Here is a 17,977-nt window from a genome sequence, read left to right as displayed (position 1 = left end):
TTGGCCGATTGAGGTGTGGTAGGTGACTCTGGTGTCGCCCTCTGAGTGCTGTGGTGGCAGCTACCATGCCCCTTGGTTGGGCCTCTGCTGGCGGTTAAGTCAGCTTCTGGGCTTCAGGTTGCTGTGGGGTGCTCGCTTCTGCAAACCTTGGCGATGTGCCCCTTTCGCTCGCAACGCTGGCAGATGGCGTCACGGAAACAGCAAAATGATCTGGCATGGTCTCCTCTGCAGCTTGCACAAGGCGGGAAATGCGGTTCAAATTTGCATGCCGGCTTGGTGCGGGCATTACGCATGTAGCAGCTGTCATCTTCGCTCTCTGAGCCCTTGGCCTCTCTAGCCTCACGATGTATACATGCGCTCTTCCACATGCCTTGCGGAGTGCTTTGGCGCTGCAGGGTTTCTGTAGAGTTAACAGCAGATTTGGATGCCCTGGCTTCATCCAAGGCAATTTGCAGAGTGAGATTAGACTTGGCAAATAATCTCCTCTGTAAATTAATGTCCTGCACACCGCATATGATGCGGTCAAGTATGAGTTAGTCTAGGTCTCTGAACTCGCAGTACGCTGCAGCCTTTCTTAGCACAGCAACGTACTCGTTGATGGATTTGCTTTCCTTTTGATTGTGAATATTAAATTCGTGCCAGCGGATATGCTTAGATGGCTTGGGAGCGTAGTGTGTCCTCAGGGTCTGTTGGAGCACTGACCATGCGACCGATTGGAGTGGCATTGGCTCAGATAGATCTTTGGCTGTTTCGAACACTTCCCGTCCACAGTAACCCAGGAACGTGTTCTTCTTGCAGCCTTCAGAAAGGCCCATGAGGTCGTTGGCTTTGAGGAAGCAGTTGAACCTCAGCATATAAAATTGCCAGTGCTCGGTGACTGGGTCGTATGGAGTCGGTGAGGCATGCATGGCCATTTTGTGTTCTGAGGGCCTTTTGAGTTTGCCGCTCAAAAATGGCTGCTCGAAGCCGCACTGAGCTCCGGGCTGGATTTACTTGCTGGATTGCTACACTCTTTTTGGTTTGCCTAGTTGCCTTCCAATCCAACCTTCGTCACCAGTGTTAGATTGGGTAAGGGAAAGGCACACTCAGGCTTAGGCAACAACAGCTCTTTATTGTAACAGAACAAGCATGTACAATCCAGCGAAGGTTCAGCCTGACAGCAGCCCTTTTATAGGGAGCTGTCAGACCCTTTGACCAATGAGATTGAATCTCTGTTCCCGCTGGAACACAGGACTTTGGTGGAAACCATTATAACAGTTGCTAATACCTAACAATTATAAATAACTATGATTTGATTATGCATCAGTCATATATCATATCCTCTTTTTTCATTGGTTGAATATTGATTGCGAGGCTCTCTTTAATGCTAGCTTTTGCATCACTTTTATATCCTTTGGGAACAGAAATACCCCAATCATGACAGCAAATAAATCTGAATCAAAATTACATTTGTATCTTTCTATTATGCTACTTCAGATTTTATGGGAGAGTATTTAATTAAATATTCCTCACTGATAAAATACAATACGAATATGAATAAGGAAATATTTTTTAATTTGTATAATCTGGTTTGTGCATGCCCATTAAAATCCTATACTTTAGTAATTCTTCAATTCCTTGAAGTTGCCATATTTGTAAGAGGAGTTGGAAGAAAAAATGCTTTGTGTCAATGGATCAAACACTTCTGAAACACTGCTGAAATTTCATTTCTCATAATTTTTTTCCCTTTGAACTGATTAAACATTCATGTTTCATTTCAGTCAGGCAAAAGCAATTAAAGTATATGCCCAACAGGTGAGCTGATGTTTTGGGGGTTTTTTTCTTCCCAACATGGCATTGAAAGATGAATAACACTGAAGGTAGCTTGCTATTCAGAAATCCTATCTTCATCTTGTGTTTCACTGTACTACTTCTGGTGTTCCAGTTGCCATGTACTTTATTTTGTCTCTGCTTTTTTTCTTAGTTTTTGTCATCTCTTTGAGATGCATCTCAAAGGGAATTAAGGTCACTAAGGTGGCAGAGGTGTTATTGGAGATGTTATTCACAAGCTGTTGGAATTCATGGACTTCAACGTGTAGACTTCTCTCAAAAATATAGTCAGGATTTTATTTTTATTTTTTTTAAGGGTTTTTTCCCCTTATCCCTATAAGCAGTAGAATTCTAAAATTTCATGAGGTGGGTAAGGTGCATTCTTAATTAATTTGTACTGCTGAAAGAGGTTTATGTTCATTCTTAATTTTCTGAAGGAATTTAGGGATGAATTCTTCTGCTATGTTAATACAATGTCTCAGCCCTTTTAATTATATTCCTTACGTCCTAGACATTTCATTAGAAAAAAAAATAAGGCTCCTTTATCTGTATCCTTGCTTGTTGCTTTTTACTCAAATTGCTGATCAGATGTTCTGCTTTTAAAATAAAACATCATGTATTTATTTTTAACTTTAATCTGGGTGTCTCACCTACATTTCCTGCTTGCCCTACCATGAGGCTAGGCCACCTGATATTTTGGAAGGGTGAAGCTAGATAATGCAATTGAACTACTCCTAGTCTGTTGAGGAAGTGACCTCCATCTGAGTTTTCTGCCTCTCTTCAAGTATTGTTTCCCCTTTTCTGATGATGCTAGTTGGGTAGGCAATCTAGTCCACCTACTATGCTTTATTTCTTGGTTCCAACTTCTGCTAGACTTCCTGCTCTGCTCTGAAAGATTGAGCTTTTGTAGCTATTATTTCTTTCTTCAGTTCATTAGCAGAACAATTAAATGCCCTTCCTTCCCTCCTTCCTTCCCTCCCTCCAAAAGGTGTTTTGCAGCTGTTTATTGTTCTTTTACTGGGTACAATTGACATCACAGCTGTTGTTTCCCTCTAATGATAGAAAGGACTGTCAAACTGCTGTGATTGTGGTTTGGGTTTTTCCCCCCTTCATCAGTCCTCAAAAAGTATGTCCACAGAAAGAAAAGAAATTGGTGCTTGCTTTCCTGTCATGGATGGGAAGAGGGAATAAGTAAGGCAATTATAACTCGGGAGGGGGAATTCAAATTTTACTATATGTGCTACTGTTTCATCATAAGGATGCCACAATGTTGAAGCAATAAATAAAACATGGAGATCCTTTATAGTTTCTACACGCACACACACACGCACACACACATAACTTGAAATAACTATTTTGAGAAAAGCACAACAGAAACAACACATTTATTTATTGAATCCGAATCTCTGTGTATTATGAGTTGTATTAATATAACAGCCTTTATAATAACATGCAAACATAATGCAGACTTCACTCCGAAAAAATTGTCTATCACTTCACTGTCAAGAAACTAGGATTCCACATTTAAGTCATTTCAAGTGGTTTTATAGACACAATCACATATTGCGCCTGATCTGACACTGTGGTTAACTGCAACCTTATTGAAGGAATTAATTTAATAAATTTAAATTTAATAAATAATTAATAAATGTGAGAATGTCTATAATCTTTTCAAAAATCCCCCTCATGACTCTATTAAAAAAAAAACACTGGAAGTTTTATTAAACAGCTCTTTTCAGCAGCTTCAGTTTATTGCTGTTATTCTACCACTACCACTTGATGCCATCTGAGGAATCAAATTATCCCTTCCTTTTCTCCTCAGAAAGATTGAAGAATAATTGAGTAGAAACAGAAGATACATCAAGAAATGGAAAAGGACTATATAAAGACAACTGTATTAATTTGATCAATAAAACTAAGCAAGACTTAGAAAGGCGGAAAAACCTAGAATTGTCCCTGATGGGTAGGATCGTAGTCATAAAGATGTACTACCAAAAATTCTTTTTCTGTTTCAGAACATTACTATTAAATTAGAAAAAGGTTTTTTAAAGATTTTAAATAAATTGGTTTCTAAATTCATATGGCAGGGGGGAAAAACTAAGAATAAAATTCAAAGCTATGCAAGATACTAAAGGAAAAAGGAAGATTTGGCATACCGGATTGGGAACTTTATTATACTGCGGCCATTCTAACATGGTTAAAAGAATGGATAATGTTGAGAAATAAAAGATTACTCAAATTGGAAGGTCATGGCCTCCAAGCAGGATGGTATGCCTTCCTATGGTATGAAAAAGGATCTGCACATAAATATTTTTATAGACACTACATCAGACAGTCCCTGTTATTAGTATGGAACACAATTAAACACGACCACTATACTGAAATACCCATTTGGCTAGCTATGATGGAACCAAACATACATCCAATTTTAATTAACATGAAAAAATTGTCACATACAAAGAGTTATTGAACAGAACTAGTCTAAAAACTAGACTAGAATTGGCATCACAAGGGGTACAACAAGAAAGGTGGTCTTATTTACAGATGCAATCAAGGTTTGTACAGCATAGGAAAAAAGAAGATATTGCCAAAGATTACACAATATTTGATAAACTTCTGATAGAGACAGAAGACAGGTTGATCAAAGTGCTATACAGATTTTTGCTGGAATATAAACTTGAGGAAGAGCATGTCAAAGAAACTATGGTCGCCTGGGTGAAAAATTATGATTATAATATGGAATTGGCTAAATGGGAAAAACTTTGGATATTAATCGGAAACTAACAATGGCCACGGCTTATAAAGAAAATATGTATAAGATGTTCTACAGATGGCATCTTCCCCCAGCATGGCTCTCCAAAAGGTTTAAAAATTTGGCCCCAAATTGTTGGAAGTTCAAAAAAAAACCCAGGCACTTTTTATCATATGTGGTGGACATGCAATGAGGCAAAAAGATACTGGAAAATGATACAGTCATGGCTGGAACAAATGATGGGAGAGCGAATTTTGTTCAAACCAGAATTTTTTCTCCTAGGCATAATACCAGAGGGGTTATAAGAAAGATGCGCTTTATCTAATTATACATGTATTAACTGTGGCACGTATAACTTATGTGCAGTATTGGAAAAAAGAAAATACACCACCAGAGTTAGATAGAAAATTTTTGGCCTGTGCAGAAGCAGATAGGCTCACCCTTGAACTAAAAAATAAAGGGAAATCGGAATATTTTGAAGTCTGGAACAGATTCTATTATTGGTAAAAGACAAGGTGATAAGACTGGAACAAACTGTAAATAATGTAATTGGATAGAAGGATAGATAATGTATTAAGTAGGCCAACAGTTACCGGATCAGATTATTTGTATATAATTTGATTGTATGGTCACTTCGACTTCGCGGTGCTTTTGGATAAACTGTATATTGTAAGTAGACCTTGCTTAATGACTGCCTTGTTTAGTGAACATTCAAAGTTGCAATAGCACTGAAAAAGTAATTTTACAACTGGTCCTCATACTTATGACTATCACAGTATTCCCATGATCACATAGCCAAGATTTAGGTGCTTTGCATTTTCAATCATCATAGGAGTCTGTGGTCACATGATTACTTCACAACTGACTTCTGACAAGCATCAATAAAATTGCACGTCATCATCATCGTCTCACTTAATGACTGGAGGTGATTCCCTTAATGACTGCAGTGGAAGTGAGGCTATACGTTTGTCTAAACTGGGCATTAGTGTGGCCAGTGCATGACACATCCAGCCCGCGGTCTGGGAGTTTGACAGCCCTGCTCTAGAAGGTCAAACGAATATATTTCTTTCTTTCCAAAAGCTATCATTCCAGGTGAGTCAGTTTTACTTCCATGTTGATGACAATGTGGTATTGAATACAGTTGAAAGGGAACAATAGCATTTCTTCATCTCCCATTTTTGAGCAACCTAGAGACATTTGGTTGGCTACTGTGAACACCAAAATGGTGGACTAAGAAGCATCTTGGCCTGATCAAGCAGGCAGTTCCTATGCCCCTTGGTGCACATGTGTCCTCTATGTATGCACTCATTCATTTCATTTCATTTTCATTTTATTAGATTTATAAGCCGCTCCCTCTCCCTCCAAGGGACTCGGGGCGGTGTACAATCAAAAACGTGTTACATATTACATGTTACATGGAGGAGGTATAAAAAACTCACAACACCAATATTACATTTCATAAAAACAACACAATGATGATAGAATTAAAATAACATTAAAAACTACCCTAAAATTTAAAGTTGCCAGGAGGATTAGAGGATAAAGCTATAATTGGGCCAGGCCCGCTAGTTGGAACAGGTGGGTCTTGAGTTTCTTGCGGAAGGAGCGGAGATCAGTGGTGGTCCTAATGTCAGGGGGGGAGGTCATTCCAGAGGGCTGGGCCCATCACAGAGAAGGCCCTACTCCTGGGCGCCGCCCGTTGGCATTGCTTGGTGGACGGCACCCGGAGGAGTCCCTCTCTGTGAGAGCGAATTGGTCGCAGGGTAGGATGCGATCCCGCAAGACTTGCTGATTGTGGAGTAAATTTCTTTGTCCAACGATCCATCACTCTCCATACACACTTACATACACACATACATACGTACATACGTACATACATACATACATACATAACATACACACACACACACACACACACACACACACACACACATACTGTACTTACTGTACAGACAATTTAGGGGCCCAACTCTCAATGATTCTGGACAGCTTACAGTTAAAAGCAAGTTTGCTCAGTATACATTTAAAATATCGATTCAGTGTTGATTTTAGCTAGTATTGTTCACTTTGGAATACTATATTTTTGCTGAATGTTAATGTTATTCATGCAGTTAAAAAGCATTAGCAACCTTGGTTGATTTGTTTGTTTTGTTTTCAGAAGCCAGCAGCACCCTCGCAGTATGTATAAGCATAAACATTAGCAAAGAACAGCACATTTCTTTGGCAGGCAAAGTGAAAAGAAAAAGTCAAAATCTGTTGAGGGTGATGCGGGAATATAATTTCTCACAGACAATTGGCCAAAGAATCATTTTTTAGTTTTTTTTTTTCTCATCAGACAATCAAAGCTTATTCTGGGTATCAAAGGTGTTGCAGCTGAATGCAACTGATTATTATATGCTGAATTATATTGTTTCTTTGATTATGAATGTTCTATATCAAAGATGATAGATACATTATATTAGTCCGATGAACTGTCAGGTTACCGTATTTTTCAAAAAAGAGGGTGAAAATCTGGGTGCGTCTTATACACAGAATACAGCATTTTTGGCCTACCGAAATCCCACCCCTTTACAAAAATGGCCATTCAGAGGGTTTGGGAGGCTTGCAAAGTACTCCTGGGGTTTGGGGAGGGCAAAAATAAGCACAGCATGGCCAATTTTGCCCCCCGCAACCTCTAGGAACACTCTACAAGCCCTCCCAAAGCCTCTGCATGCCCCCCTTTTTGCAAAAAACAGCCCATTTTTGCGAAAAAAACAGGCGGTTTTTGTTCATTTTTGCCCCTCCCCCCCGGAGCACTCTACAAGCTTCCCAAAGCTCTGCGTTCTTTTTTTTTTTTTGCACAAAAATGAGGCGTACAGAGGATTTGGGAGGCATGCAGAGTGCAAAAACTTTTTTTTTAAATTTACCTCTTCAAAATCACGATGCGTGTTATACTCCCGTGCATCTTATAGTCTGAAAAATATGGTACCTGGATAATTGTAACTTGTCTCATACACTTCTTATAAATTCTAAGATATCTATGAAAGTGTGTAAAAATGTGCATTTAGTTGATGTTTTCATGACAGTGTACAAATAATATAAAAATACGGATAGAGGAAAGTCATAGATTAGCTGCTCTAAAATATTATACTAGAAGTGCAAAGGAAGCTTGAGAACTAGATGAATTCAACTTTTGTGGATATATGTTCCGCCATAGTTTCAATTTAGGCCAGTGTTTCTCAAACTTGGCGACTTTAAGTCCTGTGGACTTCAACTCCCAGAATTCTGGGGAATTCTGGGAGTTGAAGTCCACAGGACTTAAAGTCGCCAAGTTTGAGAAACACTGATTTAGGCCATACAAGAAATCATATTAGCAGGTATCCATTGTCTCCTGATAAGAAATATTATAATAATAGAGCTGTTAGGTTTCAGACTTAGAATAGAATAACTACTTTATTGTCACTTTGAATGTACCCTAATCGACATACATTGAAATGACATTTCATTGCATACAGCTCTCAAAGGGTCACCACCTTGAAACGTTGATATAACTTTGTGGATAAATCCATTTTTAGCAATTGGCCTTTCCAGCGCATCACAGGAAGACATTGGTTTTTTCACCTCTACCTCAGTGTAATGCTTTGCTTCCTTTGGCTACAACCAGTGGTGAGATTCAGTCGGTTCACACCGGTTCAGCAGAACCGTTACCTTTTTTTAAGGTGGCAACCCAAGGCCAAAGTACCAGTGGAGCACCAGAGGGTCAGGAGGGTGCTGAAATGAGGAGGTGTCCAGCCTGCAGCTCCCATGCCAGCTGCCCCTTTCTGGCCAGAGCTGGAATGCCATCGTGTTTAAGTGCCAGTAGATGCTGGCCTTCCCTGTGGCAGGCCTGGGCAGCTGCTGGAGAGAGATGGCCCAGTCTCAGCACCTGATGCCCAGATGCCCTCACTTCCCCCAAGCATTTCTTTGCTAATCTGATTTCCAGCTCCATCCCATTTCTCCATCCCATTTCTCCATCCCATTTCTTGCTTTCATATGCAGAGAAATAAAAATTTTGGGACTTAAAAAAAAAGTTCAATCAATCAATTCCAATTTCTTGTAAAAAAAAAATCTCACAAAGTTGGAATTGATTGATTGAACTTTTTGGGGGGGTCCCACAAACTTTTTTTCCCTGAACACGACAGCAAGAAATGTGACGGTGAAACGCAACAGAGCTGGAAATCAGGTTAGCAAAGAAATACGTGGGGGAAGCAAGAGAATCTGGACAATGGTGGGTGGGGCAAGCTCTACAGCATGGCACTGCAATGGAGAAACGGGAAATGGAGCGGCCAGCGGGAGGAAAAGAGGAGGAGCAGGGAGAAGAAAGAGGGAAAGTGATCTCCTTCCTTTACGCTAGCTGCTCTGTTTCCCATTTCTCCATTGCAGAGCAGCATCCAGGATTGAGGCAGAGCACCACTTGTTAAATTATTTGAATCCCACCACTGGCTGCAACTTATTGCATTAACATATTATTTCAGATTTTGAAGTGAAGGAAGGGATCAGATCATGCAATTAATCTACTAAAGATGATATGGGAGAAAATATTTGTAACTTCTTGGGCAAATTATCAAATAATATATATTATGATTGCCGAAGCTACCAAGGATAGAAGCAAAGAGGTCAAGATCAAACAGAGCCATTATCAAATTATGGTAGACATGCCATATGGTAGACATGTCACAGCTAAGGCTGAGGAACAAGCATAGGTCCATTACTATATAAGAAGAGAACAAGAAATGTAGCTTAAGGCCATGGGCTGGATAGTCATACTTTGTGGTAGCTGGTGATTTTTGTTGTTACTCTTCTTGTAGCTTCAATAAATGCAGTTTACCTGTATTATTATAGTTTGTTTTTATTTATTTTTTCTATTGCTAGCTACTGAGTGCTGGCTATGCTTCTAGAGATTTATTGTCAGATCTTGGGTTTTATTCCAACATTAGCACATCTTTAAAATTTTGTAAAAAGTTAACTATCTATTGTATGAAACAACATCTGCACACAAGCTTCACTGTAGATGGCAATCAGACTTACTATTCTTTTACTATTTCTCAGGCTACTAGTGTCTTTATATGTGGTACTATTGCCCTCTAATAGTTATTGATTTGTTAAAGTAAAAAAAAATATATATATTTATTTATTTAAATATGCATTTCTTCACTTTATTGGCATTTACCAGAGGATGCTCCAGATTTTTAGAAGGCTTATATTCCCAAAATGGCCCAAATTGTATCATTCATAATTAATTTCAAAAGACAAAGCATCATATCATTTTTTTTCTTTAGAGAAATGTTATCTAGATAGATAAGTAATGCCTGTAATGGCTCCTGTAGGGGAAAGTGCAAAGTTATCTTAAAATGGCATGGGCAAAGTATTGATAATCAGCTGTAAAATATATGGTTGCAATCTGCAATTTAGTTACTATGGAGAAAGGAAGGCAGGGTAGAGTTCCTTTCTGTTTCCAACCTAACTGAGGACGTCAAGGTGAAGGGATGTTTCTGGAGGAAAGCAAAGAAATGTATCTGATCAAACATGAGTATGAATCTGTATTAAGGATTACCTTTTGACAATAAGAGTGGTAAATCAGATGCAGGAAGTATGATAGAAGATGGCAGAGATCTAGTCCTGAATAAAACAGTGTCACAGTGTATAAGAGATATTTGATTAAATGCAATCTATATTTGATGCTACACTTGACAAATGTATGTTTGATGTAAAATCTGAGTCCTCTATAATGTAATTAAATTGATTAAAAAATACATGAAGCAATCGTCTTGCTAAATGTAGATCTGATTTAGTCCCTGGATGGGGAAGTAATATATACAGAGGTGGGTTGCTCCCGGTTCAGCCCGGATCAGCGAACCGGTAGTAGCGGCAATGGGAGGCTCCACCAACCTGCCCAGACATACACAGAAGTGTCACACGTGAGCGCACCCAAACCAGTGGTAAAACAATTGGCAACCCATCACTGAATGTATACTTTAATTTAGCATACAAGACTGATAAAGGAAGGAAGGAAATATTACATTCACTTCAACTTGTTTAACCTACTAGTTTTGATTTGATCCAACACTTACTTCCATTCTATATAAAGTTTTAATCTTGTTTTAATGTTGTTTCTTGCAATATGTGCTGCAGATGGACATAAGAATAAACCAGAATACTGTGATTATTTTTTATTGCTTACCCAGAAAACCACAGAGACTTGTTCAGACAGTTGCCAGGAGACATACATACATACACTTTATAACTTAATTTCCCTTTAATGATCAAAGTTTTTTTAACATTAAATCCCAGCCTGGTTGCACAGACGTATAAGATTTACACTGCTTTGGACTTTCAAGATATAAAATATGTCTGCAAAGTTGTATAGTCTAGAAACTGAATTATACACATTATACATTTAGGAAAGTAAAAACAATTTCAACAATGTGTTGCCATGCCTGAGAGTTAAAAGATGCTCCCTTCTATTTTTCACATATTTCTATTGATTTCACAACTGAGACAAATTGCAAGGATCTGTGCAATAGAAATAGTTATAGAAGTATAAATTATTTCTTTTCATTTTGAAATACAAGACAAATTATTCAAAATGACCTAAAAAATTGGAGATGGTAAAGGAAGGCTTATAGGAATAGGCACGTTCCTATAAGCCTATGGAGGTAAGTTTCCCGATACCATGTTTTTAAATTAACAAAACTGAACAAAATATCACTGCACGGCACCAGATTGTTTTAGAATGAAAGAACAGGTTCTAAGTACCAGTGGAAGAAACAGTTACTCTATATTGTTGTGAGCACATATATGGGGACTTTGATGATTAAAGCAATTTATGTAAACATATCTTTACTTAATCCTTATAAAGTTTTCTTTCAGTGGCCATCCCTTCCAGCCAGTGGTGGGATTCAAATAATTTAATAATTGGTTCTCTGCCCTAATGATTTCTTCCAACAACCAGTTCACCAAACTGCTCAGAAACTTAACAACCAGTTCTCCCGAAGTGGTGCGAACTGGCTAAATCCCACCACTGCTTCCAGCCTATAAGATTGTCAGTTAATTACAATATTCAGAATATCTTTATGTAAACATGGTCGGAATTAAATATGCTGATGTATATATGCTGATTATTCTCTGGAAGAACAGAAAATATTAGTAGGACCTATAGTCAGTCATCTTTGCATCACAGTGTTTTCAGTAGCTCCACATTATGGAAGAAGAAAAGACTGGTGTTTCTCTCATTAGTACCACTGTCATTAAAATAATGCTAATCGCTATTGAAAAAAGCAAAATATTCTAAACATCTCTTCTTGTGAGAACACATCCCACCATTGTTAAGCAGGACATTTGTCGGTGCTTTCAAAAGTGATTAAGAAACAGCCCAGTACTCTCTGCTGCTCAACTTTGTTCAGATTTTGACAAAAGTCTAGAAAACAAATGCCTTTATTGAATAATAGAGATGTGCTTGCTCTCATATGAGATCCAAAGCACTTATGAAACATGCCTATACTTACTCCCAAACAGTAAAACTTTCAATCCAAGTCCATATTAAAATAATTGATTCAGAAATAGATGGCTTGTTTACATATTTTAATGTAAATGTTTTAGCACATATGCTTCCTGAATTTTAGAATGTTTTTTCACCTTAGATCTCCAGTTGGATTTCCTGATAACCAAATCATTTGAATTTGAATATTTTGTCCTCTTTTGATGGCGAACCCTAGAAGAGCAATATACCATTTCTTTATTCCCTCTTTCCTCTCTTTAAAATTAACCTCCATTTTATCTACTTCCATTTCTTCTGGGCTCTGAAATGAAAGCATATGAAAGTTTTAAAATACAATGACATAAAATCTGAAAGTCAAGGTGGTCTACAACAAACCATAGATTGTGACATTAATATAATCTGGATTCCTAGCTGCTAGTCTTATATTTAAAAATGGGGCTTCACAAATATGAAGAAAGCAATTATTTGAAGTGGCCATATCTTAATGGACCACAACTTTATGCATTACTTGCATTATCCACACTCACTTGTAAAGTAAGTAACATTTTTCCTAAGTCAAGTTTTAATTGACTTTAGGTAGCATTTTATTTCATGAATTTATCCGTTTTCCATTAGCAACAGAAAAAATATTTTGATCTCTTAAAAATCTCTCTCCATATTCTTGATTGCTTCATTTTCAATACTTGCAGTATATTACTATCACCTTATAAATACCTGAATGCATTTTTTCAGGTTTAGTATATATTTTAGAATGCGGGCTTCTTTTTCTCCAGGCTGGTATATTATACGCTGAAGCACACCTCTCTTTAAAGAAAAAGAAAGAAAAGAAAGTTTTAATTTTTCTCTTGACTTTGTCATTCTCCTTAAGCACCTGAATTGTTATCATAACATTTTCTGATATCGCATAACAAAAAATCCTATTGAAAAATAGCTTTAATTCTATATGAAAATTCATTCTATATTTAACCTGAAATTGTGAACAAGATTTTTGAAGAAATCTTCTTGTGCACTTAATTCATTTATTTTAATGCATTTTTGGTTAGATATATATTTTGTCTATTCTTCAGGAATAGATGAGTGTCTCCCTTTTATCTCTACAAGAATTACCGCATTTTTCGGAGTGTAAGATGCACTCCCCCCCCAAAAGTGGGTGGAAATGTCTGTGCGTCTTATATGGCGAATGTTGCTGAAGCTCCACCCACCCACCAGCCCCCACCCTTTGGCCTCTGCCTCACAGCAATTTGCCTCCTTGCAGCAAACAGTGTGGTCAGCTTCAGCACAGTCTGATTTAGCACAAGCAGCTGATTGGCAGTTGGATCTGCCTCCCGGAATATCTCCTATCAGCTGTTCCAGGCTGTGGAGATTGCCGCTGCCCATCGCTGCTGCCACCTATCGTCGCCTCCATGCGCCCCATTTTTGGCCTCCGACATTCTGTTTTCAGCCTCCATGCATCCCATTGGGATTTTTTTTCTTGTTTTCCTCCCCAAACGCTAGGTGCATCTTATACTTTGGAGCATCTTATATTCTGAAAAATACGGTATGTATGACATAGATTGAGTTGAGAGAGAGCGACTGGTCCGGACTCCAAATCTACATTAATTGGTTTCTGTCTCAGGGTTACAAATCTGGGCTGGAAACATCAGGATGATCTCTAGATGGCAGCAAAAACATGTTGAACATTTTAAGATTTAAAGCCCTAGTAGTAATTTGGATTTTGATTTGTAGCACAAATCATTTTTAAAACACTTTTTCTTAATTTTTCAAAGCTATAAATGAAAAGTTTTTTTAAAAGTTTCATTAATAATTAAGAATAACATACGTTTTGTCCATTTTATTTAAAAAAAAAATTTTCTTCCTTTTAAAATAAGGGGTTTTTTTATCAGCAATTGTTCATGAGAGTTCAAATCAAATCAAAATTTCTTCCCCAGTAGTGACCCAAACCAACCATAGTGTTCAAAATATCATGGAATTTTTATTTTATTTATTTTATTTTATTCTAACTGGAACAAGCATTTGCCATGATTTCAAGGTTGACAAGTAATAATTCTCTAATAGGGCCTTCAGTGTTAGCTTTCTTGAAAAATATTTAGGAAGGCACATTTAAAATATGGCATATAAATAAAATTCATTAGGTATGAAAAATAATTGTAAAGCATTTTGTGCTACTGCACTAAGGCTGAACAAAAAAGCACAACAAATAAATCAGACAGGGTGCAAAATATTAGGGTGCAATTTGCTGCATTGAAAATGTTTATTAAGAAATTGCTACATTTCAATATACAAAATAACAAGTATTAAATTTAATATAAAGGGCGTTATAACATTAAAACAGAATTGTGATACAAAGTATGAATGCAACAAAACTATTTGAAAATATTATTTAAACAATCAATATCTTCCTCTGAAAAGTTTGGTTTTAACTTTATTAATATTTGAAGTAACTAATTTAACAAAGTGAAATAATGATTTCTAGAGATATCAAAATTTCTTAAATAACATGATTTTTCTAGTTTGCACAAGATAAAACTACCAGCTTCTCCGATATATTTTGGGAAGATACTTTTCAGAAGAGATGATATTGCTGAGAGTTACAGAATATAAACCTCTAAAAGCTCACAGTAAAATTCAATTTTGGTGTAATGGACTGACACAGAGGAAATGTAAAATTTTATTTTTTTCCCCCTGAAAGTGACAACAGTATAGTGTGTTATAATTAGTCTGGATTATTCCAGTCTCCTATTACTAATCCTCTGTGCTATCTATATCTATATATCTATATCTATATCTATCTATCTATCTATCTATCTATCTATCTATCTATCTATCTATCTATCTATCTATCTATCTATATATATATATATATATATATATCCTTTTAAATGTTATTTATCATTTTTGAAAAAAAGATAAAAATAACTAGTGAATAAAGTAACTAAATGAAAAGGGAGAGTAGAAGCATGATAAAATTAAGATTAAAATCTATTACATGAATAAATATTCAATAACAAGGCTAGAGGGGATAAACCTGAATTGAAACTTTCCCTGTAATTTTTTTTTATTTGTAGAAAAAAGGTGATTAACATAAATGAAAAGTAATACTCAACATCCCTACATGAGCTAAAGAAGAGGTTAAAATTTTGCAGCTGTGTTTATTTAAGTTACCTCTGATTTGTTTAATCCTGGTTTGTGGACTAAGCCATAGGCTATAGTTTGCAAACCACAATTGTTGCATTTACATAACACATTACGAATTGGGGCAAATATTTCATATACTAAGAATTAGATGCAAATCATAAAAACTAGACTAGAGCAAGAAACAGAATTAATGACATATCATTAATGTAAAGTAAGATTTCAAAATAATCACAAACAATATTAAAAAGTAGTAATGACTGTTACAGTAAATATACTTCAGTGAACAGGAGGTAGCTGTCTCTTCCTTGTAGAGACCAAGTGGCAACATTGAAAGCTTTAGGACACTGCATCACGGCTGAAAAACCTTTACTGATGAAGCAATAGTATTATTTAATTAGCGTAGCATCTCGTTAGGATACTGATGCCCATATCAGCAATAAATCTTATGAAGCTAGATGCTCACCTGTAGATAAATTCATTTTGGATTCTTTGGCTACCCCAATTTTAGCAAAGGTGAGATTTTGTGACCTTCCAGCCATTGGAGCACTCAAGGAAATACTTCTCCCATTGGCTCTCTGAGAAGGAACATAAGAGGCATTCTCAGCATTCTTGATTTGATCATTTTGTTGGCAATTTCCTTTACTTTTAGAGTTTGAAGTATGCATTGCTGCAAGAGATAATAAAACAATCAATATTTTCCCCAACATGCAAGAAAGTACTCAGGACTCAACATACAGTAAACTGCAAGGATGGGAAATCCATTCCAATTTAGTCATCCATGAACCCAGAACATCCCAGCTGGAAGTAGACCAGCACTTTGTGGAGGACTAAGTTATCCATCACTCATATTGAAAAAAGAATTAAATACTGGGTCCTAATAGAGAGTTCCATCTTAGTAGAGTGTGTCTGATGATCAGTGGTGGGTTTCAGCTCCCGTTGTAACCGGTATGCTGCAATGGGGCTGGGCGTACAGCATGTGCGCAGCGCATGCATACCCACCACCGACAATGCTGTAGCTGTTCGGCAGAGTGTCGCACAGGCACCATACGCCCCAGCGCATGTGCAAATGCTCCAGTCAGCTCAAATAGAGGTAAGGAGAGCAGGCAGGTGGGTGGGCATGTACCGGAGCGTACCAGTCGTATCCCACCACTGCTGGTGATGGAAAATGGTAAGATAGGGCAGACTGTGCTATTTGGAATGATTCAAAAAGCTCCTTTGAAATACCTTTTGCTGTCAAAGGGGCGGGAAAATTTTTGGACTCCTCAGATAGCCATTTCTTTTTCTTTACTCCCTTAAAATGATGCTTCTTGATGCTTTCCGTATGGCTTGTAGCTGGGAAAAAAATGTTAGGATTGTGTTGTTCAGTTCTAGAGTAACAATTAGTAAGGAAGCCAACAGACAGACCTACTCCACTGCCATTGTTTTACATGATTTCTTGAATAATCTTTCTAGTAGGTTTATGCAATTTATTAAATCTCAAAGGAATCATAGTTTCTCTTAGCACTCTGAATCAGGATTATCTGTGGCCTCTGTTCCCATGTTAGCACATGATCCAAGAATTCTATCCATAGTTTTGACATCTTTTAATACTCATTCCAGAAATATAATGGCCTGATATTTATAGCATCAATATTACTACCTGTTACTTTATTTACAGGTATTGTCTAGTGCAGTGATGGCGAACCTATGGCACGCATGCCACAAGTGGCACGCGGAGCCATTTGTCAGGGCACGTGAGGCGCTAAGTTCACCTTTTTAAAAGCCATTTTTCGCCCTCCCCAGGCTCCAGTGGCTTTATAGGAGACTGGGGAGGACGAAAAGAGCCTCCCCCGCCCCCCCGGAGGCTTCCCTGAAGCCTTCAGAACGCTTAAAACGACCCTCCAAGCAAACCGGAAGTGACTTCCGGGTTGCTCGGAGGGTCGTTTTAAGCGTTCCGAAGGCTTCAGGGACCATCCAGACGATCCCTGAAGCCTCCGGGGGGGCGGGGGAGGCTCTTTTCGCCCTCCCCAGACTCCTATAAAGCCTCTGGAACCTGGGGAGGGCGAAAAAAGCATGTAAAATGGGGGGGGTTGCGTGTTGTCATGCATGCGCACTGGGGGGGGGTCGCACGTTGCATTATGGGTGTGGCGCGCCTGCACACACACCCCCTGCACTCCCCCCTCTTGGGGCATGAGAGCCAAAAAAGGTTCGCCATCGCTGGTCTAGTGGTTGTCTCTTTGACTATTGCTATTCAGTTCTAGTTGCCAAACTGGCAAATGAAATGACCTACAAATACAGAAATTCCCTAACAGGGTCTGAAGTATTTTTAAACTGAAAAAACAGTTTACTCTGGAGCAAGGTCAAACCATTGCTAATAGCTGCAAAAGTATAAAAAAGAAACAGGATCTCCAGGGTGATCTACAGTGTATTTATCCACTAATTGTTCTACTCAGTGGCTAATAAAATATATGCTTTCTTCTAGAAAAAGCAAAGGTATCAGAAGTCAGTATTACTGAACATTTTGTTCAAATCAATATTCAACAGAGGACCTACTGTAAATCTTCAGAGCTCTCTTTTTCTATTGCTATTATAATCAGTGACGTGCAGGCAGGGGAGGCAGGGGAGGCAGAGCCGCACCACTCTCATCATGAAAATAAAAAAAAATACTCCGGGAAGCCGCGAAAGTGGCTGGGAGAGGCGCGCGGCTTGGTTTAGCCTCCCTGGACATCTCAGCAGCAGCCCCAAGTATGCCGATCTTGCCATTTTTTGCATCGGGCGAGCCCGGG

General features: G+C 38.0%; 1 protein-coding gene across 5 annotated transcripts in view; it reads right to left on the bottom strand.

The window, feature by feature from the left end:
- Nucleotides 1-10,757: 10,757 nt before the first annotated feature.
- LOC309394682 (uncharacterized protein C12orf50 homolog) overlaps nucleotides 10,758-17,977 on the bottom strand; it is a 34,366-nt gene continuing 27,146 nt past the window's right edge. For 3 of the 5 annotated variants that reach the window (XM_081958146.1, XM_081958149.1, XM_081958148.1), the window contains 4 exons: nucleotides 16,437-16,544; nucleotides 15,676-15,879; nucleotides 12,781-12,881; nucleotides 10,758-12,378 (listed from right to left, as the gene is read on the bottom strand). In XM_081958146.1, the coding sequence (XP_081814272.1) occupies nucleotides 12,211-12,378; nucleotides 12,781-12,881; nucleotides 15,676-15,879; nucleotides 16,437-16,544 (581 nt within the window). In that variant the 3' untranslated portion in view covers nucleotides 10,758-12,210. Of the gene's footprint in view, nucleotides 12,379-12,780; nucleotides 12,882-14,931; nucleotides 15,582-15,675; nucleotides 15,880-16,436; nucleotides 16,545-17,977 lie in introns of those variants that run through there. The other 2 variants (XM_081958147.1, XM_081958150.1) reach the window with 2 other exon arrangements.

The sequence above is a fragment of the Natrix helvetica genome (assembly GCF_964273705.1).
Source record: "Natrix helvetica genome assembly, chromosome: 6".
NCBI lineage: Eukaryota > Metazoa > Chordata > Lepidosauria > Squamata > Natricidae > Natrix > Natrix helvetica.
Note: the sequence above shows the minus strand (reverse complement) of the source record. Positions and strands in the feature narration are given on the sequence as shown.